General features: G+C 34.0%; 1 protein-coding gene across 12 annotated transcripts in view; it reads left to right on the top strand.

The window, feature by feature from the left end:
- The window catches only part of ROBO2 (roundabout guidance receptor 2), a 783,469-nt gene extending 758,375 nt beyond the window's left edge, over positions 1-25,094 (top strand). For all 12 annotated transcript variants that reach the window (XM_026700666.2, XM_087937503.1, XM_087937509.1 and 9 more), the window contains 5 exons: positions 9,328-9,539; positions 13,555-13,710; positions 15,661-15,906; positions 19,224-19,424; positions 21,245-25,094. In XM_026700666.2, the coding sequence (XP_026556451.2) occupies positions 9,328-9,539; positions 13,555-13,710; positions 15,661-15,906; positions 19,224-19,424; positions 21,245-21,246 (817 nt within the window). In that variant the 3' untranslated portion in view covers positions 21,247-25,094. The remainder of the gene's footprint in view (positions 1-9,327; positions 9,540-13,554; positions 13,711-15,660; positions 15,907-19,223; positions 19,425-21,244) is intronic.
- Positions 25,095-25,364: the final 270 nt, after the last annotated feature.

The raw sequence follows: 25,364 nt of genomic DNA, 5'->3' as shown, positions 1-25,364 counted from the left end.
TGCAGTGTGTGCCTCTCCATTCTTCCTCCAGACTCTGGGTCCTTGGTTTCCAAATGAGATGCAAAAGTTGCTCTCATCAGAAAAGAGGACTTTGGACCACTGAGCAACAGACCAGGTCTGTTTTTCTTTAGCCCAGGTAAGATGCTTCTGATGTTGTTTGTTGTTCAGGAGTGGCTTGACAAGAGGAACACGACATTTGAAGCCCATGTCCAGGATCCGTCTGTGTATGGTGGCTCTTGATGCACTGACTCCAGCCTCAGTCCACTCCTTGTGAAAGTCCCCAACACTTTTGAATGGCCTTTTCCTTACAATCCTCTTCAGGCTGCGGTCGTCCCTGCTGCTTGTGAACCTTTTTCTTCCATACTTTCCCCTTCCACATAACTTTCTATTAATGTGCTTTGATACAGCACTTTGGGAACATCCAACTTCATGTGCAATTACCTTTTGAGTCTTTCCCTCCTTATGGAGGATGTCATTGATGGTTTTCTGCACAACTGTCCGGTCAGCAGTCTTTCCCAACATTGTGATTCCTACTGAACCTGACTGAGAAACCATTTAAAGGCTCAGGAACCCTTTGCAGGTGTTATGGCTTAATTAGCTGATTAGAGTGGAACACTTTGAGCCTAGAATATTGAACCTTTTCACAATATTCTAATTTTCTGAGATTGTGGATTTGGGGTTTTCATGAGCTGTAAACCATAATCATCTCAGTTATGACAAATCATGGCTTGAACTATCTTGCTTTGCATGTAATGAGTCTATCTCATATATTAGTTTCACTTTTAAGTTGCATTACTGAAATAAATGAACTTTTGCACTATATTCTAATTTTTTGAGTTTCACCTGTATCTATTGTTGGCTCTTGTATTGTTATGGTTGAAGCTGAAGTATTCATTGACAGGTAGAACATTGCAATGTATGATTTTATATACTATACTTAGATCGGACCGAAGGCAGCATAGTTCTAGGTTGTCTAAGTCTAGAATTTCAAGTCCTGTGGCATAAGGTATTCTGCAACGAGTAGAGGAGTGGAGAACTCTTCTTGTGAAATATTTCTGGACTTTCTCAACTGTGTTAATATCAGATACCTAATGTGGGTTCCAGACTGAAGAGCTGTATTTGAGTATTGGTCTAGCAAATGTTTTGTATGCTCTAGTTAGTAGTGTAATATTACAGGAGAAAAAACTACGTAAGATTAGGTTAACAACTCTTAACATCTTTTTGGTTATGTAGTTACAGTGGGCTCTAGCACTTAGATTATTAGAGATGGGTACTCCAAGATCCTTGACAGAGTATGGATCATCAACAAGGTCTTGACTATTCAGCCTGTATTTTATTTTCTGATTTATTTATTTTTTGCCAATATGTAGGACAGAGCATTTATTTGTTGAAATTTGAAGTTGCCATTTGTTTGACTATTCTGATACATAGTCAAGGTCTTTTTGAAGGGTAGTAGTATTGTCTGTTTTGTTGAATAGCTTTACATCATCAGCGAAGAGAACGTAGTTGCTCTTAATATGATCACAGAGGTCATTTATGTAGAGTATGAAGAGAGTTGGTCCTAGAACACTTCCTTGGGAGACACCACTTTTGACAGGTACAGAATTTGATAGGACGCTCCCAATTTTGACCATTTGTTCGTCTGTTTATTAGTTTCAGCCAACAAACTGATCATGAATGGCTGGGTTTCCAAAGTACAGAATCCAGGAATTTGACCTTTATTTATTACAAAGAAGTTGTGACCTTAAGCATCCTTTCATAAATAGATTTCTCACCTAGTGATTATGATTTTCAAGTGAATAAAGCTTAAATCTTTTCATCTGGTAATTGTATAACTGTAAGTTAGGTTAAAAAAAAACAATTGCCATACAGATACTTTTGTTTAAATTTTTAATTTCAACCTACAGTTTTATCAATTCCTAAATAAAATATCTGTAGAATATTCATTAGTACAATAATTATTATTATATTACCATAAATGGTCGTTTTGCCTTTTCTGGTGATTCTCCTTTTCTGTGTAATAGCTCAAGTTTTACTCACTCATTATATCTTTACAAGGCTTAACAGAGAATTGCTAGAAGGGCTACAGTACCCTATTGAAGTGAAACCCAGCAATTGGGCATTCTCTCATGCAGTATTCATAAAAATAATGCTAGGCCCAAGATAGAATGGATGAGTGGATTAGAATGGGAGAATTTAAAAAATTGAATGTCCTTTCAATTAATATTTTCATGTGGCATAATTGTCTCTGTCCTTCAAAATAACTGACTTCTTGTAAAGTACAAGGCTTTTTCATGGAGAAATAATATGAGTATGTTAATCTTTGCACTTTTTGTGTAGGCACTCTGAATCAATGAGAATTGAGACTATAGAAGGAAATGTTTCTTAAAATACATTGCATTTTTTAAATATGGAGGGAATCATTACTATGTGGAGTTTTATACTGTTTCATTTGCTACCAATTTACCTTTTTCTATGCTCTCCTTATATTACAAGCATCAGATTCAAACACTTAGGCTTTTTTTAAAAAAAAAATCTGTCCAGTTCATATTCCCAAAGACTATAGTTCTGTGAGGGCTAGGAGTATTTTAAATGCTTTAAAAAAAAAACAAAGTGTGAATATATAGCTTGTCCTGCAGAAACAAGCTGACTCCCTTGTTCCTTATCATCTGAAAGCCTATGGAATTTGGAAGAATTGGTCCATCCATAGAGACTATATGAAAAGCACGGGTTAAGGGGTCAATCAATTAGTTTCTATACTGCATCTGTGACCTCGGAGAAACAGTGATAAATGCTAAAATCCTTTCATTTCTTGGCAGACACTTTCTTAAAATAGAGATTCTCTGGGTCTCATGTAATTATGGTCCTGCAAAAAGGACTGCCAGAAAAACAAGCTTGGACAATTGCAAGGATTCTTTCTTTCCCTTCCTTAATTACATGTGTTCATGTTTCATAAAGTTGATGAAGAAATACTTAGTAGCAATTTAAGAATCCATTTAAGTTTAGGAATTAACAGCTTTTTAAAAATCTTTCTTAAACACAAATCAGAAGGCATAATAAACATGAGAGTGGTCACTGAAATTAAAGATATGTAGAGCTCACTGTAATGGATTGAGAGAACTTTCTAGCATTTCCTAAGAATTTTTTTTAACTGGAATACTCTTATCCAGCCTTTCTGTAGGGTTTTAGAAGTTGAAGTACTGAATCTTTTCCAATATTATCAAGTTGACATGTTATGGAATTAAAATGTTCTAATGTGCACTGGTATGTTTTTATCATAGTACAGTAACCTTTACATGTAACTGTTTGAAATCTTATATTGTGTGTTGGCAAGTTGCCCCCAAACCCAGCTGCCCTGCTGTCAGCCCATCATTTGTCTCAAATACTAATCTTACAATATATACAGATTTCTCTCACATGCTTTAAAAGGGAGTGAGTAATTAAACCTCATTAACCATCTGCAATTAATTTCCTGAAATTGATTCTTCAAGTAGTTATCTTAAATTCATGTAATCCATTTTCATCCCTTCTCAGAAGAATTTCCTGTTATTTCCCAAGTGAACAGAAACAGAAATACCTCCATAGGAATACACGGGGAGGAGGTGCAGAAAGGATTGAAGGGAGCGAGACTCCTGATACTTATTATGAGATGAGATATTGTTATGTTATGTTGTTACCTTATGTTATGTTAGGTTACATTGTGGCTGGATAGCGTAGTTGTTAGAGTGTCGCTTTTGATAAAGAGACCAAGGTTCAAATCATGGCTGGTACCTATCTTACCAATAGAGTCCTTGGGCAACAACATGATAATGTTTCATCTCAAATATGAGAGTGACACAAACAAGGAGTATTGTGCCAGTACAGACATTGCCTCAATTAACAAGGTTTGCATAAGGTATTGGGGAACTGCAGCACTCTGATGATAAGTGCACTACTGGAACAAACCATGCATAGACAAGACAAAATAATCTGGAATTGCTACTACAACAGTACAATAAATGTAATGAGAGGGGGATATATGAAATGTATGAGTGAATTATGGATGGACAGGAGATCTGCATCCCCATTAACTGAGAAACAATGCTTCAGAACAATGAAGAAAAAGCTCATCTCAATATTAGAGATAGATCAACTATACATTATTTTGAACTCAACAATACTTGGAGAAAAACTGGGTGTGCAGCTAACAACTAAACATAGAATGTCACTGCAACCTGCTCCTTTATAGAGCATAGCAGCTAGCATGAAGCAAAAGATCATGCATAAAGTAGTTGCAGTGAACCTTCAAAAACCCATTTATCAATGGTCAATTGGGAAGTACCATCAGATAGTATACTAGAAGATGTTAATAGAGCCTGTAGGAGATGACAAGGCTGAGCCCAAGAGAGAGGTCAAGCACTTCGTCATTCTTGAGATCCTTTGCACCCACAAGAGATCTAAATGCAGCCCATTTTGAATTGATTCTTAGCTACATCCAATTTGCTTTGACTGCTGCTAGTTTATTATTTTGACTGCTACTAGATTATTGTAGAGAGTGCTAGCATGCAATAAACTTGTATTCATTTGAACTGCCTTGCTTCATGATTGCTTGCACCTAACAAAGTCCACATGAAAATTCCTACAACCACCATAACACAAACAAATGTACTGGTATATGCTACAGTTGCTATAATTCTGGTTTTGTGCTAGGTTACTCAGTCAAGAAAACTAGCTGTACATAACCTCTCTGGAAAATGAGGTTAGAGACTAAGATTAAGGTAAAGAATAAAGGAAAATATTTGTAACACAGGGTTGAAATAAGGGGTCCTTCATGGTTTCTTAGCTTGGTTTTCTGCAACCAGCGTTTCTTGCAGATGTTTCATTACCCAAACTAGGTAACATCATCAGTGTAAGTAAGGAATGGAGTTTGCTCTCAAACTCTTACTCTATGGCTTACTCTATCAGTGGCTTACTCTATCAGTGTTGGTAGGGGTAGTCTTAAGAAGTTCTTTGGTTGAGCTTTTTACTATTAGCTTATTTGGCAGCTCCTTGATTGGGGTATTGTTTACTTCTTGATTGTTAGTCTGATGTTAATCTTGGAGTTAATTGATGCTCATAAGGGTGCTGATTGCTGGTAGAAATGTATTTTGGTCTTTTTGTTCCCTTTTATGCTTGTAGATTGGCTCTTTTCTATGTAGATATTGTTTATGTCTGTGTGCCTATTAATTTATCAGAGTAACAAGTCTCTAGAAATTCCCTAGTGCTTTTGGACTTGGCTCACGGTTTCGTAGTTGAAACTGGTTAAATCTGTCCATATGTTGTGAAAATAAAGAGTTTTCATCATGTTTTCTGACTGCTAGTTGGTGTTCATGGATGTGTTCTGCCAATCTTCTGCTTTTTTGTCCTACATAGTGGCAGTTGAAGTTATTACACTCTATGTAATAGATGACCTGTTTTTTTCCTTTGGGGCTGCTGGGTCTTTTGGCTTACTTAGAATGTTTTGAAGGGCTTTAGTTGGCTTGTATGCTATGCTGATTCTATGTGGTTGTAGTGCACTGTTGGTAGTTTTTGATATTTGTTCTGACCCAGACTTTGGCAGACTTAATAAAACACAATGTCATGCCCTTGATAGAGTTGGACTCTGAGGGAGAGGATGAACAGCCAACAGGGACTGGAGGTGTGGTTCTGGAGGTTGTGGAGGAGGCTGGGGAAGGACAGAGGCCGGCTGGGCAGTCAAAGGAAGAACCAAGCCCATCCCCTCTTCATCCTAGGACACGCAGGGAGGAACGGAGAAGGAAACAACTTGGCTTACAAGAGAGGAAGCGGCCATGATCCCTCTTATTAGTTGTAGCTGGGGAGAATAGTATATAAGAGAGATGGTTACAACACAGCGTTGCCAGAAGCAAAGCGTATTTTACTTTGGGCTGAAGTTATCTTGGTTGGCGTCCTTCCAACAGACTATGCCTTGTTATCTCCTTGAATTTGATAATTACTTATCCTGGTCTGTTGTGGAAATTTTGTCATTGTAGTTTATTTGGTTTTTTATTTCACCTCTATCTGCTCATTAAGTTCGGACTGTATTGCTTTCTTTTGAAGACTATTTTTGAGTAGGTTTTAGCTCCAACTGAGAATTATTGAACAGTGGGGCCAAGTTGGAGGCATTAAAGGACATTTATTTATGTTTTGGATTTTGTTACATTTGTGTTACACTCCTGGTCATCACACACAAGCTGAATTTAAAAGTAAAACCTTTTTAAATGTGATGCTGGGAATTACTCACATTCCCAGGCAAAACTCATTATACACAGTTTTTCCAGATAAGAGCATGCTTTTCAGTGCTGTCGAATGCTGCCAAGAAACAGACATCCAGTTAAGGCTAACATAGACCCACCCAAAAACCTAGAAAAAACAGACCAGAGCTTCACGAAGGACTCAGAAATTACTGAACTGCTTTGCTTCCTGCAGAGCTCTTCATCATTGAGGACTGACTTTTATCCCTTATGAAAGGGACAATCAGCTCCCAGCCTTACTCTTCTGCTTCAGCTGCTCTCACCTTCTGCTTCAGTTGCTCTTGCCTTCTAGCAGCTCTGCGCACATGCGCACTGGGAACAGGCTCCCCGTGGTCCTCTGCTTCACTTCTGCCAGCACCCAAAGACAGCACCCCACTCTTAGATGATCCTGGCCCCATACTGCATCAGATGCAGGGCCCTCGTCCAAGTCCTCCCCAGACTCCCTGACTGGTTCCCTTTCATCCTCACTGTCTGATACCTTTGCCATCCTCACCGGCTGCCCGCAAACCACAACAATATGTTCTTGATGTGTGACAGTGTTATCCTTTTTATATCTTATGTTGGTTGTGCTATATTGGGTTTAGTGGTCAGGCATTTTTGCAGCAACCCTGAACAGCAGAAAAAGGAAACGGAGTATCTATACAAATCTTCCAACAAAATGGATATCCACACTTTATCAAAAAAGCTTGATATTTCCAAGGAAGGGTGCGTGGCCTTATTTTGGTCTAATGGCACAACTACATCTTTAACTGGAAAACCTTGGTGCTTGTTTTTGTTTCATCTCTAATCCAAACAATACTGCTGATTATTAACTGAGTTAGGGTCAAGATTTTTTCCTGAAATATGAACTCTTAAAGAACTTGGAACTATCAGACCTGTGTTAGAAAGCTGAAAAAATATTTTAAAAATATCCATTTCATCAGTGGATATGCTTTGATGTCCAGCAATTATTCATAAACAGGGCTGTTCTCTTACAGTGTATGTAAGTGTGTATCTCTTACAGTGTGTGAAAATATGCATCTTCAAGTCAATGTTGTCTCCTGGTGACTCCCAGGAAAAACTTCCTGCAGTTTTCTTGGCAAGATTTCAGAAGTGCTATTGCCTTCTCCCAAAAGCAGGGGTGTCAAACTCAAGGCCCATGGGCCAAATCAGGCCTGTGTGGGGTACTTAAATCTGGCTCAGGGGGCCGGCCTGGAACTATTAAGGGACCATTCTGTGGTGCCTCCAGTGGCTGAAATGGGCTGCATGTAGCCCCCCACACTTCATTTTCTCCTTCCATCGCCTCCTGCAGCATTCTTCTCACCAAAAATAGGCTAAAAAATGAGCATAAAACAGGCTATAAATGGACCAAAAATGGACTCAAAAATGGGCCTATAACAGGCCAAAAATGAGCCCATAACAGGCCAAAAAAACCCTAAAAATTGGCCCAAAATGGTCCATGTGGCCTGTTTTTGGCTGGCAGGGTGCTGCATGAGGCCATAGAGGGTGAAAATGAGGCACAGGGGCCACGCACGGACCCCTCCATGCCCCGTTTTGGCTGGCAGGGTGCTGCAGGACACATCTGTCCTGCCCCACCCACCACCCACTGCCGGTCCACAGAGGAAAACTACAATGCTGATCCAGCCCTCAAAGAAATCCATTTTGACACACCTTCGCTGAAGCTAATAGTGTCCAGCCCATCATCACCCAGTTGGCTTTGTGTCAATAAACCAAGATTAGAATTAATGATCTTCTGGTTTATAGGTACCTGTGGAACATATATCTCTTCGTCCACTCCTTCATTGTACCAAATTTCTTTTTTGCACTGCCTTTTCCTAGATACTTCCTCACAAGTTTGTATTGTAACCATTATAAGTCATTTGACATATTGGGAGACCAATCAGTCGAACAAAATAGAGCTGGAAGGGACTTTGGAGGTCTTCTCATTTAACCACCTGCCCAAGCAGGAGACCCTATATCATTTCAGATAGGTTGACTGGCACACACAAGGTTTTCATAAGTCAATAACTAGATGAAGAAAAAATACCTTTAAAATAATGTTCAAGAATTGGTGAATTTTCCTACTCTTACTGGGGACTAGCCAATATTTGGTTGATCTTTGTCTCAGAAGACTAAATCAAGCTCTCCAGTTCTGACTCAAAATGTATTAGAATTGACTTTTTACTGTGGTCTTGAAACCATTGATTGCCCTTCTTATTTTCTGTAGGACAATAACCCATGCAAGTTTCAATTATTAATGATTTTAATGCTTTATCTTAATGTTGCTTCTGCTTTTAATTCTATTGCATATTAATACACCTTTGGAAGTACAACTTGAGTGTTTATGTAAACTGAAAAAGTGAATAGAAATTCAGTAAAAAATAAATATCACACCAATTATATATCAATAATTTTACTGAGGTAAAATTAATATTAAATATATTAAAAGGTTATGTTACATTATTAATAATTTTTAAATGATTGCATCATTTTCAGAAGTAGCCATAAAACACAACTTTATCTTGATATCTTCATAAACATAATTAAGAATGCTATTATGTAAACATTTTGTCTCAGCTATCTTTTGAGCTCTAATAGTAATGGGAAAAATCCTTATATATGTATCTTAATTTTTATACTCCCACAAGTGCATCAAACATATATTCAAGAGCTTTATTGTTTACTTTCTTTAAAGTGATTTATCAAGACCATTAATGGTTTGAATAAAACCATTATTTTTATTCTCTTGGATATACTATATTCAAATTAGCATACATTGTATTACAATGACGATAATTGGCTGTAAAATTAGGAAATAGATATGCAAGAAAAAATAAGTTTTAGAGTGCCTACAAATCCTTCAAAAGTGTCATTTTCTCCTTAAATATAGACTCATTCTGCATTACCATTAAAACATATTTCCAACTGATAGCAGGCAATGTTAAGGAAGATGAATAAATTACACGAATGGTCATAAATGGCAATTTAAAGGATTTAAGTTTGGCTAGATAATGGTCTCAGCTTTTTAAATGAATTGGTAAGTACAATGCTTAATAAATATATTTTCTCTTTGTTCTAGGCACAATCAAATCAATATTCAGCCACCCCAGACCCCAGCTCCCCCATTAGGATATGTTTCTGGAACATTGATATCAGATTTTGAAGCAGACATTCCAGAGGATGAAGATGAGGATGATATTGAAGAAGAGGCAATAGAAATCACAAGGCCATTACGAGATCTAGAGCATACTTTAGGCTGCAGCATGGACAATCTTGACAGCTCTGTGACAGGTAGGAAAAGAACACCGATAAGCCCTATTTGTGAATGCAGAAAAAATGTTATAAATAACAAACTGTGAGTTACAAAATCAAAAACAAGCAAAAAAAAATAAACCAAGGAAACTCAATCTGAATTGATAATAAAATTATCATGGTAGAAATAGACAACGTTCAATTTATATATGAATTTCATAACCTTAGAAGGGTTCAGACCTAGAGTAGCAATTTTTGCCTTTGGAAGCCCAAGCATGCATAATTCACATATATGATTAAAGTTACTTTTGATGTGTTTAGTTATTTAATGTTTGCAACCACTCTGCTTTCCAAACTATTTAAGTACAAAGATTTCAAAACTAAATCCACTTTAAATCAAATCCAAGGCCTTTATCTGAAAGAGTGATTTCTTGGTGTACCTATATGCTAAGTGTTTTGCCTCAATTTTCTTAGAACTTCTGGCGTAATTTTTAAACAAAAATTATCTATATTTCTCCATATACCCCAAGTTAGCAATAGATCGTATACCAAAACACCATCTTTTTTAATGACTGCTTGCTAACTTTATCATTATCTAGTGTATGTAATTGATCTTCATATTTATAATGAAGTTTTAAGTTTTAGGTTTTAGAACAAAGAACATTAATATGTGTTGACCAGAGGTGGTATTCAACAGGCTCTGACCAGTTCTGGAGAACCGGTAGCAGAAATTTTGAATAGTTCGGAGAACTAGCAAATACTACCTCTAACTGGAGAGGTACTCTAAAACTTATTTACAGTATCCTTCCCCTGCCACACCCACAGAACCGATAGTAAAACAAAATTGAAGCCCACCACTGCTGCTAACCCTAACCCTAAATCATAGGGCAACAATATTGTTGGTGCCTACTTAGCCCGACATGTGGAACAAAATTTCTAAATTAAAATATCCATATGAATGGTAAATGCATATTAAAGTACTTATTTCCAGAATTTTTTTTATGAAACCAAGTGAATCAAATATGTATGGGTCTGTTAGTTATAGATGAAAACATGAATCTCATAAGTATGAGATTTTTCATTTGTAATGAAAAATAAATTGAAACCATTTAACCTCTTTTTTTTTTTGGAATTTTAGTTTTTTCCATCTGTATCATCCTTTATTTTTTCTTATTGCTGAAAATCACAAAACGTTCTCAGATTTATTCAAGCTGTTAGCATGCATTTAGAAAATTAAGTAGTTGTTCAAATTTGCAGAGCAATAAAACACTAGGATAAAATGGCATCTTCCTGTGTTTCCATTACAGTTTTAAGTACTAAAATTAATTTATGATCAGTCATCAATTCATTTACATGCTATTTAATGCTAAATCCGCCCTTGCAGATGAATCTGTATTCTTATATCCATTAGCTTGAGTATAATTCAGTTTTATAATATGATCTCTTAATTACTACTTCACTTTAATGAGATTTAAAAAATTATCATTTAGGTTCTTTGTTTTGGAGCACACTCAGGAGCAACGAGCATCTTATTTCTACCAATTACATAGAACTTTATAGAAAATAAATGTAAAAAAATAACAATTAAAATACTTATTTATCTAAACATTTCCATATTATGATTCTAATAACTTAATGGAAGTAATTATGATATCACGGTTACTTGGCAGGGACTCAAAAATGATAGAGCTATCAGAAACACAAATATTGCATTACCAAGTTCACTGGATAATTGTTTATTTATTTAAATGATTTATATGGCTACAAATGACAACTTTGAGTAGCTAACCTAGGATTAAAAACATAGAAGAAGCCAACAAAGAGAAAAACAGGAAAGTACCACATAGCTCAGGTCAAGTCATGATGGCCATTAAACAAACAAACAGGTTTTCAAAGCCTTATAAAAAGTGAAGCAAGATCAGAGTCATCCATACCTTGGAATGTAAGCTGTTCTAAACAATAGTATACAGAACCGGGAAGATGATTTTGACACATATATTCAAGAAACATTACTGAGGCGAAAGAAGATGAAAGTATTTTAAAGTAAATCCATAACAACAAAATAAGATTCAGAAGTGGCTCAGGGAGATGCAGTGAATTATAAGAGGAAGGAGGTATGGCACATGCATATTATTATGCTATATGAAATTTCAATGAAAGTAGTATTAGCCTCCCTGTGGAATTGATTTCCTAGTGTGGCCCATCAAGTCAGATTTTGTCTATGGTAAGGACTGCAACAGAGAAAAATTTTGTGATTGATGGCAGAAAGTGATAAATCTGCTTATTGATTGGTTGGTTGGTTGGTTGGTTTTATAGGGCTGCCCAATTCAAACAATGGGCAGAGTACAACCAAGTCAAACAATGAACATAAAAAAGCAAAAAGAAATCACACATTAAAAAAACATGTAAAATATCAACCAAATTTAAAATTTAAAGAACCAAAAGGGGATCCCATTCAATTGGACTTGTATGGAGAGCTGAGGAGGATGGAAGATATGTTAACAGTTTTTGTAAAGAGAAACCAAGTTGGTCTCTATCATATATCAAGGAGTGAATATTTCAGATCACAGGAACATACACTAAATATATGATTCCCGAGTCCCATGAGATTCAAATTTTAAAAGGGGAACGTGGACTATATTTAATATAGCAAGTTCTCATTTACTAACTTACTGTTCAGCAACCATTTGAAGTTATGAGGATGCTAAAAAAAATTATTGACCAATGACTGATCATCATTACAGTTGGGATGCTTTGTCCTGTGGGTGATCTGTTGTTTTGCCCAACAGCCTTGCAGTGCAGAGTGATTGGAAAGGAAGGTATTATACAGGAGGAAGCAGGAACATAATGAGGAATACACCAGGATGCTTGCATGGCATGTTCATGGCTGCTGGCAAAATGCATTGCTTTCAGTGTTTATTCCTCATTGTGTGCCTGCCTATAAAGTATCGATATCATTACAGAGATATAATGCATAATGCATAATAATTGTTTTTCCTATTTTGGGGGTCCAAACTGTCCAGATCAGCTTATGTTCAGTTAATAATTCCAGCAATATATCATATCACAGGTATGATCTAGGTATTGATGGCTTTGATGGTATTTCCACCATACACTTTTATCTTTAGAAGTTTTCTGACACTTTCTTTATTCTTTATTAATCACATTTTTAAATTGTCCCTGTTTGAAATCCAACTGTAAAATGACCAGAAGCTTGCAGGCTTTGTCCTGATGATTCCCTTATGTACTCCCATAAGGACAGTTCAGCATTTCAATTCCATTATTGTTCTTGATTTTATCCCAATTAATTGCTACTATAGCACATTTTCTATTTTCCATTGCTGTATCTGTGCTAAAAATTAATATATTTGTCAATGACTGGATGTCGATTTCTGATTTCCCATAAAGCTTCAGATCATCCATATAAAGGAAATGTAAATTTTTATTAGCATTTGTTCTTCGATAGGCAAAAAAAATTTTCTTCAAAATCACTGAAAATGGGATCATTGCAATGATAAATAAGAAGTGATAATGAGTCAGCCTGGAAAATGCCTCTCCTAATGTTGACAACTCCATATTTTTCATTTCCAATAATAAATTCTATCTTTGATGGTTTCATTATTTTTTCTATAAACATTCTAAAGTTTTTACTGATACCAATTGTTTCCAAACTTTTGATGATCCAACTTTGTGGTAATGAATCAAATAGCTTTTTATAATCAGTCCAGATGTATGTCAATTGGATTTTCCAAACCATTTTGTAAAATCAGAAGTTGACCTTTTGTACTTCCACTTTTTCTTTTATTTCCTTTCTGTTCTACTAGATTGATGTTGTTTTCTTCCAAATACCTTTGAGTAATTTGAGCATTGTAGGCAAGCATTCTATTGGCATTATTAATATGTATGGTTCATCACCCAGTTAGCTGGATGCAGCACAAAAGTTTGAAACTTTCTCAGAAAATAAAATGCTGCCCTTGTTACTTTTCTGGTAGTTCCTCCTATAAAACAACATATGAAAATATTTTAAGAATGTTTTTTTTTTTTTAAATTTTAGGCAAACCACATTCCACTTCTCAGAAACTTCGCCCAACCAGCCCATTTTCTACTGACAGCAATACTAGTATAATCCAGAATCAGAGTCAAAGGCCTAGGCCTAACCCTACCAAAAAACAGCCATCCTTACCTTATCGTAGAGAAGGCATGGCAGATGGTAAGTTCCCTGGTTTAAAACTACTTCAGTGGAATTATGACTGGGCTTGGTATATAAAAATTGTTCTACTGCAAACTTAAGAACAATATTTACACTTGAGGGAGAACTGTTATTTATTCATGCATACATTTAAAACTTAAGGACATTGCACAACTAAGTTTTAAGTCAACTGTTTATTTTATATTGTGTTTTTTTCTATCACACAAATACAGTAAATATATTCTCTGTGTTTTAGATCTGCCCATATAAAGCTTACTTGGTCAATGAAAGCTCAATATTCTCTTTAATTCTATACATTTAGAGATGATATAATATTCTCCAGTTTTTGCAAGGTGTTTGCCTTTTTAAAAACCATGTATATAATTGTGCATGTATATGAAATCGTGCATGTATAATTGTGCATGTATATTGGCCACTTATCATTTTACATTAAGGCTTGCATGCATTTTTCAGAAATTTAAGAGGTATTTGGTGCATTTGTTGTTAGTTGCAAAGTCGTATCCAATCCATCGCAACCCCATGGACGACGTCCTCTAGGCTTTCCTCTCCTCTACCATCTTCTGGAGTTCATTTAAGCTCATGCCTACTGCTTCAGTGACTCCATCCAGCCACCTCATTCTGTAATACCCTTCTTCTATTGTCCTCAATCTTTCCCAGCATTAAGTTCAGGGGTGGGTTTCTACTGGTTCTGTCCACCTCTGTAGAACCAGTTGCTCCTAAGAGCAGCAGACATAGAACTGTTTCTATGTATGCTGCTGTTGTGGCCCACCCACCCACCCTTACCTTACCTTTATTTCCTGCTTTTTCAACTGCAGGTGGGTTGTGTGACACAGCTTCACTTGAAGAAGCAGGAAAAAAGTGCTTTTCCAACTGCTGCTCACTAAGCTGTCTGGGCAGCTTAGCAGGTTGTAAATTGCTCTCGTGTGACTCGCGCATGCGCTCATGATGCTAATAGACAGAACTGGTAGTTATGCCAGTCAGATCCCATCCCTGATTAGGCTCTTCTCCAGTGAATCCTTCCTTCTCATTAGGTGGCCAAAGTATTTGAGTTTCATCTTCAGCATCTAGCCTTCTAAAGAGCAGTCAGGGTTGATCTTCTCTAGGACTGACCAGTTTAATCGCCTTGCCAGTCCAAGGGACTTGCATAAGTCTTCTCCAGCACCATAGTTCAAAGTTTTACTGCATAATTACCAGCATTCTACAACATATTCTTTCCTTGGGTGCAGCTAAAACTTGCAAAGCCTCACAGACACACTTCTCTGCATTTCAGCAAGTTATCCTAATCCTTTTAATACTAAATTATTGATTAAACTTAATATGATTGCTTTTATATCCATTTTTCATTATCCTATCATAGATATATGTGGAAAAAAGTTTCAATATTTTTTATTTGTCTTGACACATGTAATGGTAGAGGCTTATCTTAGAGCAAATAGGTATAATTCTGGCTTTGTCCAACATTACATCTGAGAACATTACTATAAAATTTCCATCTTACGGGTTTATTTGTTTTTGTTTTTTAAAATTAAAAGACTCCTTTGGGATATTGGATCCTCTTGAGTGTGTGGATAGCTTGGCAACAATTACAGAGATGGTCCTCCACTAGTTTCTTCTGGGATTTCTTTTTGGGAGGGGGGAGAAGAATTGTCCCTCCAGCCTGCAGTCCTGAGATTTCTTGGAGGTCAGAAGCAAATGTCCAAATATGACTTTGCTTAGTTTTATCAAAATCAGCTAACACTAAGTAGGTGCTTTTATAGGTTTTGCAAATGTGTAATAAGAAACATAGATTATCTAAGCCAACTAAAATTGTTTTCCTAATGAAAAAAGTCACCTGACTAAAATATCTAAAGTTTAATCATTTTAATAGACAATATTAATAAACCCCTTCATTTTTTGTTATATAGTTTAAAACGTTTCTCTGAATTCTATAAAACTATTTACATTTTTTAGATCTTCCACCACCACCTGACCCACCTCCTGGTCAGGGAATAAGGCAACAGATAGGTACAGGCCAACGTGGGGGTTCAACAGAAAGAAAAGGAAGCTCTTTAGAGCGACAGCATCCAACCAACATAGATGAAACAAAGAGTTCTTTGGATCGTCAAGCTAGAACATCACTAGAGTGGCAACGGCAAACGCAGGATTGGCTAACCTCCACAGAACTTCAAGGCCAGCAAAAGCAAGCCTTTGGATCAGGTGTGTAATTGTACATCTCAGAGTAGCTTAGGCAATTCCCTAAACCTGTTATAATGTACTATTAATCTGCTTACAAATGGTGAAGGTCAAGGCTTACATAGCAATAAAGGAGGTCAATTAGATTTAACATCCATTGTTATTTATTCTTGCAATTGTGAAGCATTGAATGCTAACTGCTAACATTCTGATTGCATGCTTTCTTTTAGGAATTAATGCTATTATTCTATACACATGAAGCATTTATCTTTGAAGCATATATTTGTTGTGTCTTTTAAGCCACTGATGTAGAATTTTTGCATGCTTAGTGCACTAAATACTCTTATGTTCATCAGCAAACATTGATTCATATATAATTCATGTAATTCAAAACAGATTTCAGTTACGAACTATGAACTAAATATTTAAATATTGCTTTACCAGCAGGTTGTTTGTTTTCTTCTGGAATTAATAAAATTTAAATGTATTAATCTTGATGGAATTTTACTTCTAGGTGATATATTTTCCCAAATAATTTTATTAAGGATTATATTAAATTTATAAATCTAATATAAGAACCTAACACAAAAATAGATTACAAAAGAAACAGAAATATTTAAGTTTACAAAAAGAATCAACTACCAAGAAAGAAGTAGTAATAAAAAGAAATTTCCACTTTCATCCCTAGCAAGTATATTCATCATTAACACCTTATAATTGTTTTTAAAAATACAACCAAATGCATCCTCATCCTACAACTCATCCTATTTTCTATAAATTCATCTCTAAATCTTCACCATTCCTTACTAATCAGCAAGCATCCAGAAAAAAATTGAAAGAAAACCTAAGAACATAATTATATAGTACTCCTTTCCATTTAATCAAAATACCCTTTATCTTCCTCTTTACTAATCAAATTATAATCCAAATTAACATACATTTCAAAAATTAAGAAACATATCAAAATACATATCAAAAATAATAACATTCATTCAAGATAACTGTTGAGCATCACCAGAGGTTTCCTTGCTCCAGCCATCCTCAAATCTTGGTGAAGTTCTAGCTCCTATTTTTTCAGCTCTTTTTATTTCTCATAAATGAAGCGAAATATGTATGTCCTAGAATAATGTTGCAGGATCCAATTTTGGTTGGTCACCAGGACCAGAGGTTTTGTCTTCTGAGCTTTCGGACTAGTGCTGGAGCCCGTCCTCTGGGAACTTCTCCCTAGCAGTTTTTATTTCTTCTCTTGGAAATCTTGTCATCTTTATCCAAGTCCATCTAATTTCCTTATAATAATTCCAGTGCATCTGTTATATTCCAATTTTAAAAGATAATCCAAGGAATGGAATGGAATGGAATAGAATAGAATAGAATGGAATGGAATGGAATAACAATAGAATAGAATAGAATAGAATAGAATAGAATAGAATAGAATAGAATAGAATAGAATAGAATAGAATAGAATAGAATAGAATAGAATAGAATAGAATAGAATAGAAGCTTGGAGATCTTCTAGTCCAGCCACCTGCTCAAGCAGGAGAACCTATACCATTTCAGATAAGTGACTGTCTAGTCTCTTCTTAAAAATATGCAGTGATGGAATATCCACAATTTCTGAAGGCAAGGTGTTCCACTGATTAATTGTCCTCACTGTTAGGAAGTTTCTCTTTAATTCCAGGTTGCTTCTCTCTTGGATTAGTTTCCAACCTTTGTTTCTTGCCCTCTGATGCTTTATAGAATAATTTGAGCCCCTTTTTGATACATTTTATATGTCCTTAATGTTTAAATGATCATTCAGTTCCATTGGTAAATCAAGTATATCCATCTATTTCTTATAATTTTTAAGTACACCTTAAATTCCATTTTTGTTACCTTTAAGGGTTTCTATTTAATATCTGCTTTCTGTTTCAGTGTAGAATGAAAAAGTCATGCATTTCTTGAATCCAAGAATCAAATATTTGTTTTAAACGTTATAACACACACACACACAGAGAGAGAGAGAGAGAGAGAGAGATCTTAAAAAGCTGGAAACACATGGTTTTCTTTCTTTTTAAACAAATTGAAGATTCACAAAGTGACTGATAAATTTGCTGTTCCAAAGATTTTTAAATCTTAAAGGAACAATAAAATAAAGTCTGAAGTGATTAAAAATATGGTGTTTGGTCAAAGCTTAAGTCCAGGAAAGGCTGCATTTATGGCTCAGAGCACAATAGAATCCATGAGTCCCAGCTGATTGCAATCAGCTGCAAAAACATCAGTTCCTGACATCTACACATAAAAACAGGTCTCCAAAATACGAATGGTTAATCACAACATGTTCCAAAAAAATTTTCAGGAATCTAGATCTAATATCCACCAGTATTTTAGGCTATAATGTCTCCTTGCACTCTGCAGATCAGAGAAAAATGTTGGGCATTGGTTAACTGTTCCTCACCAGAAGACTGGAATTTTATTCTTACATTTTAACAGATTTTATAGACCTATACTAAGAAACATTGAATGTGATCTTATAACAGAGTTCAATATTAAAGCATAGGGAAGTTTATTGGTAACATTTTAGATTTTGTTTATAAGTCAATCAAATAATTTCCCAAGTACTAAATATATTTGGAAATAATTCCAAGTAGGTAATTAAATATGCTGATTGTACAGTTCTTTATCTTAATTTAAAATTTATCATAATTATAGTGATGAAGAAAAGCATTTTTCGTACACTGAGCAACAATAGTTATGCGGTAATCAACTATTATCTCAGCCTACAAATTGTGTATTTTTTGTATTTATTTAAGCCTAAGGCACCATGTTTTGTTTTCATTATGAGCAGTTTAAGTTTAGAATGAATATATGACTGTTTCTTTGAGCAAAATGTAACACCTGATTACTGCCTGAACTAATTTTTCCAATTTCCTTGGCAAGATTTTTTTCAGAAGATGAGTTGCAATCTTCTGGAGGCAAATAGTCCAAGGTCACCCAGCTGGCTTTGAACCTGACAGATCTAGAACTCATAGTCTGGGTCTCCATATTTCTAGGCTGGTGCCTTAACTAATACGCTAAACAGGCTTATTTTGAGCAAAAGGGATGCATATATTTCTCTTTCCACACACTTATTTATATTAAAATATCAGGCAAGTATATTAAATTCATCTATACATTTAGCTATTTTGAATGAAATATATATAAAAATTTCCAATTCCCAAAACTTAGTAGTTACTCAAATTTTTGAAATTGAATGTAAGATTTTATATACATAGGTAAGTCTATTGATTCCTAATGCACAAGCCAATTTCAAAATTTATATGTGTGAATCACACTATAGCCAAATTCTTTTCATTATGTTTCAGAAGAGACATTGGTGCCATATAGCAAGCCTAGCTTCCCATCCCCAGGTGGTCACAGCTCTTCAGGTACAGCATCTTTTAAAGGATCAACTGGACCCAAAAAAACAGATGTCATGAAAGGAGGTCATCAGCGCAACATGAGCGACCTCATTGATGTAGGATATATTGGATTAAACAGTCAAGGACAGTTTCCTGATGAATTATGTAAGATTATTTTGCAATCAAGCAAATAAAAATGTTTAAAATTAGAACAGAAGGAAAATGTTTACTTTTCTGTGTTAGTGGATAGTCATGGGAAAACTATAGTTAACAACATATTAATCTATAATATTCTGTAACATGTTTTATATGTTTAATTAAATCTCAATATTATGAATGTAAACATATACACAGTATTTTCTTTCTGAATATTAGTATAAATAGTAATGTGCCATATTTCTCATATGTGAGTGTTCTTGATTAGTTTTCTTGGGTTTGTAGGGCACAAAGACAATGTTTCATAATACTATATTATAGCCTGGTTGTTAAATAAGCAAGAAACAAACCAGTATATAGGAAAAATGAAAGCAGTCAATACAAGTTAACTTTCTATTACTTTATAACAGATAACCAAGGACCATAACAGCTTCCACTAGTGTTGTGACTTTTAGTACAGGAACCTTCCTCTATATAACGTAATTGCTTAGATTCTTAGATTCAAACTTATAGATCTTTTTTATTAGTAAAAATTATTGAAAATAAAGTGATAGCTTAATTGATACACTTAGTTTTTTACTTCTAAATCTCTTTTTATTCCATATAGTTTTGCTATGTTTAATATAATTTTAATATAATTTAATATTAATATAAAAAGCAATTATTTATTTCCTGGTATTATTACATATCTACATTATAAACACATAATATGCATGACAGAGAAGGTGGTCATCTAGAAAGGAAGAACAAAACACTTTTTCACTATCCATTTAGAAGTTCTCAATTTTATTTAATTTAATCATTTTATATAAGTATTTAACATTTCTGAACAGTAAACTTTTAACTACAGTAGAAGACTAGTGTTTACACCATATAATTTATATTTCATGGTAAAGGGTTATACACGGACAAAACAATCTAAAGATACGGGAGTAATCTGCTCCCTGTGTTTGCTCTTTCCCTTATTTTTATAAAAATGGAATGGTTATATAGGCTGTATAAATGAATAAACTTAAAAACTATGGATATCTACCAAAATGTAAACTTTTGATAGTATTACAATATACTTAGTAACAATGAAGAAAAGCTTTAAAATATGCAAATGGGGGATGCACTTATAGTTCTGTGCAATAAAGAACAGTCTAGACAAAATTGCATTTTCCTAATTTATTGTATAGAGAAAATGTATACTGCTTGAAAGAATAACATAAAATGCCCATAATAATAAGGGGTACTTCTTTATTTTGTCCGTAAATGATTCAATTGAGTGAGCAGGACCCTTTTTGAAAATTAGAGTGACAATGTAAAAAATGTCTTTTTCGGCCCTACATATAAGAACCTTAATATTTTGGAGATGAATTTCCAGTTGCTCCCTTATAGGATATTTTCTGTCGTATTATAAAACTTTGAACTTTATAAAATAACACTTGAAATCTGAAGTAATGTAGCTCGGATATATATTACATGTAAATTTTATTTACAATTGGGTCATGATTATTTCGTTATAGAAAAAATTAGGTCGATTTATTTTCCTCAGTTTAAATTCTATTTTAATAATAGTTTTGCTCTACTTCTATTCCACCTTTTTCCAGAAATTAGACTGTCCAAAGTTTTTATTCTTATTAAATTGCAATTACTGCTTCCAATATTAATTTCAAGTATCAAAATATTGTAATATTTTTAATTCAAATGCACTAAGTTTATAATGTTATTTTAATCTATATTTTTGATCCATATATGCTTAAATCATAAAACAAATGCATATATCTTTAAATTAAAGCATCTTAAAACATTATCTTGTTCTTTTTTTTTGTTTGTTTGTTTAACAGAGTAGTTGAAAAGAAACATCTTCAGCTGCTTTCAAGGCCATCAAGTCTCAACTCATGGAAGTGATGACACTAAACAGTGCAATGAACATTTTCTTTATTTATGTACTTACTATTAAAGGAACTGTAAATGCAATGTAAAGAAACACAGCCACACATATCCCGCAGATATTCTACTCATGTTCTTCTTTTACACCTTTCACTTTAAACTCTTTCTTATTAAGCATATATACTGGGGGGAAAATCACCCTGCAGGATGAAATAAATTTCCTTTGTACATAATTTCTTTTTATTGCATTGCTATGCAAACTCACCTTCATTTTGCTATGTTCATATTATTGTCTGTCCTTCTTGGTCTGTTGTACTATATGTGAATTTATAGGCTGTGGTGCCATATAATAACTTTTAATTGTGTAACATTTTATGTTTGAAGTTTGCACTGCAATTTTTTGTTGGTGATAAGCACAAAACTTTTATGCCTCGTGTCATGAAGAAGAAGAAGAAGATTGAATGTGAAAGGAGTCTATGTACTGTAAGCTATGTTGGATAATGCTGGATGTAATGAATTATGTTAGGTGGTTTTCCATTTGGGTGTAGAATTAGGAAGATGACTGGCAAAACTGATGTTAGCAAGAGTTGATTGGGACATCAGGAATGGAATACCATCTGAAATAGTAAACAATGTTGCTTTTATCGTTTAAAGAAAAAGGTCAAATGATGGAAGTATCAGTTTCAAGATCAGATTAGAACATGAAAGCCTCCTATCTTCTTAGTATCACTTTTTCATTTATTCAGTACAGTTGCACTCACTACAAAGGAAGGAAGTTAAGATGTTTCACTAAAGCTGTTTTTATGCTACTTTTTATTTTAGAAAAGAGTATTATAATTAATTTGCTCTTCCATCTGAAGGTTATGAACCATATGAAGGTAGAGAAATACTTAGCAAGACTTAAAGATGCAATTATCATTGAGATATCCAAGCTGCTTCCAAAAATCTACAGTATTCATCTTTTCAATACGTGCAGTAAAGATGAAGATGTAGAGCTATGTCACTTGAAATCCATGATCTAATTTTTCTTATGCAACTAACACATAGTTTTTCTGTATTATTATCTGAAGCTGTAAGACATTGAAACCCAATTCATTTGTATTTAAATCTTGGGTTACAGTAATTGAAAAGAAAGATATGGCATATTCATGCTCAGTTTTAAATCAAGGTGTTTCTTTTTATGAATTCACTACATTACAGGAAACTGGTTTCAACAAGGAAAAGAAGACATCTTTGACCTATTTTTGATGATTAAATTTCAAGCCTCTTCTTACAAAAACAATGCATGTTTATACACTTTTTAAATAAACCAAACTTGCTGTAAGTGGACATTAACAAAAGCATCCTGTCTCATCATTAATTTTCATGACTTTCTCCAGCTACTTGCCAATTTTTCACATCTTTGTTAGAAATATTATACATGTATTCCAATGCATTAAATATTTTATTTGACGTTTACATCAAAAAGCTTATCTTATTCATTCATATCATTATTACAAACATTCATATACACAGTTTCTATTTATACTTTGCCTTGATGATCATATTACTATTAAGCAAAACACTTCTTGATCAAGCAAAGAAATATGCATTCTTTTTCATTACTTTAAGAATGTGATAAACTAAAATATTTTTAGTATAAATTGTAAATCAATATTGCAATTATTTCTTTTTATTTTAATTTAGTGCAGAGTATTGGCAAATGAGAAACAAAGAAAGATGCATTGATTCAAATTACATGGAACTTAGGTAAAATTTTTGGTAATCAAAATGTTGGACATAGCTAAGGCCATTATTCTATCTAGACATAGAACATTCATAAATATAAAAAAACATTTTTCTATTCTGAATTGTGTATATTAAAAATGAATATATATATGCTAATATAAGTAGAATGGATACAAAAAATTCTTCATAAAGTTTCATATAATGATACAAAAAAGGCTGCTTTGAAGGAGAAAAGAACTCATTCTACTCACAGCCTACCAAAAATCATGATACAGCTATGTCTAGTTTGAAGCAATTTTTATGTATCTGTAGGCAAGGACTTTTCAATTAAAGATTTCACAGCACCAATCAGTTTAAAAGTAACAAACGATAATGAATTTCTATCATATATCACCTTAATTTGTATGCATTCCTTTCTTACTATGAAATACTTGGAATTGTGATGTCCTGATGTAGCTAGGATATGGGACACAAGTACATTGCACAAAAATATGTAGCTACCAAAAGTCTTTTGCAAGATTTGACATAACCCATGTATTCAAATGTCAAGCAATCTTTGCCAATATTATCTGTGAAACCCTACTTGTTAATACTTAGGCACCAAATCTCATGAGAAAGTCACATTGCCAACAAGGTTTTTCCCCTTAACCTCAACTTGAGAGATTTCTATGAACTAAACATGCTTCAAGTTACAATCAGAATATATTTGCCTTGATTCTTGTTGCAACATATAGTTTTATAACTGAAAACTTGTGTAACTTTTTTTTTAATTCACAGAGTGACTACAACTAACATCTAGGAAAAAATAGGTATGTATCAGATTACAGGAAAATCTGATTTGTAGAAATTGAGAATGCATATTGGTGCATAACTGTTTACAAAACAAGTGTGTATTTTGGACAGATCTGGCACTGCACATTTAAAATCCTATTCCAAAAGAAAATATAAACCAGGATTTAAATAAACATCTAACGTTCACACTTTATTATGGATTGGATTTAAATTTCATTTACATATTACAGTAGAATTGTAGCCATTTCGATACTTAGATCCATGGTATTAACATTAGTATTTATCCTTTCTGTCCTGTTTGAAGTTAATAATTCCATGGCTATCATGCACATTCATGCCAATCTTATTAGGTAGTATGCTAACAGTACTAAATATGCTGAAACATATTCCTCTTGCTAAATTGAATGAGCTACGAAAATGGCTTCAACCATACATTTCCAAGTACTGTAAAAAAAACAGTCTTAATGGCTTATCCGAAGTGCAATATGTAAATGATAGAGTCTTCAGAAATCTATTCAAGATAATGTGATATTTCACAAGTTTTCAGGATGCAACATAAATTTAAAGAATATAACAATATTTGATATTGTTGTTCGATAGCTCACTGTTTATGCCTTGAGTTTTATACAGTATGATCTTCCTAAGTATTTTTATTGGTTTTAGAAATATGCGTTGAGCTTTGGTGGAACACCTTATTGGCCAATTTTTCTTCACAATACAATGTGAATAAAAGTAGCCATCCCACACTCTTTAGTTAAATGTCTTGATTTTTTGAGTTCCAATTTTGTATCAGTAAAAAATAATCGGTTAAAAATATGTAGTGCTATAATATCAGTTTATTATTCACTACTATAGAATTATCTTTACATTATTCATTATGCTTTTAAACAGATTTAATGTTTAACAGATGCTATTATTTTATCTCTTCTTTCTCTCCCTATTTCTCATTATGTGGTGTACTTCAAATAATCACAGAACCTATTTTTTAAAATGTGCAATTTGCCTTTTTTCTTTTTTTATAATTGAAGGAAACTTTTTTATAATTGAAAATATTTCTTATTCATAATGTGTCTAAAGAAAAGGAATGTGGTGGCAGCTCTTAAAACTGTTTTCTAATTTTTTTATATAAAATGATTCAGTTACAACAGTTTTTTCAGTCACATACACACAAAGAAGATGACCTCTTAATGTGTTTCATGTGTTAGTGAAGCAAAGTTTAATAGGCATAAAGTTGGTTAATCGTAATGTTAAGTGTGTATTGTATATCTACTGGGGAAAATAAACTTCCACATTTCAAAAAGAATTAAATGTTATTTAACACTCTCAATATATGATTGCATGAACATAACACTGCAATTTTATTCCTAAGATAAGATGTTCTGTTGTGTTTTTCTGTATCCCTAAAGTACCATTTCATAGCTATTCCATGGAAAGCAAGACTGAAATTTGCACCTATGAAAAATCTTCCTAGCAAACACTATAAATATGTCAGGAAAGCTGTTCTATCATCCTTCACTGCTCCTACTACAAAGGTACCTGATAAATTTTAGACAG

The sequence above is a fragment of the Pseudonaja textilis genome, chromosome 7, assembly GCF_049901715.1.
Source record: "Pseudonaja textilis isolate UNSWEBS1 chromosome 7, rPseTex1.2, whole genome shotgun sequence".
NCBI lineage: Eukaryota > Metazoa > Chordata > Lepidosauria > Squamata > Elapidae > Pseudonaja > Pseudonaja textilis.
The sequence above is the reverse complement of the archived record's forward strand: the minus strand, read 5'-3'. Positions and strand labels throughout refer to the sequence as shown.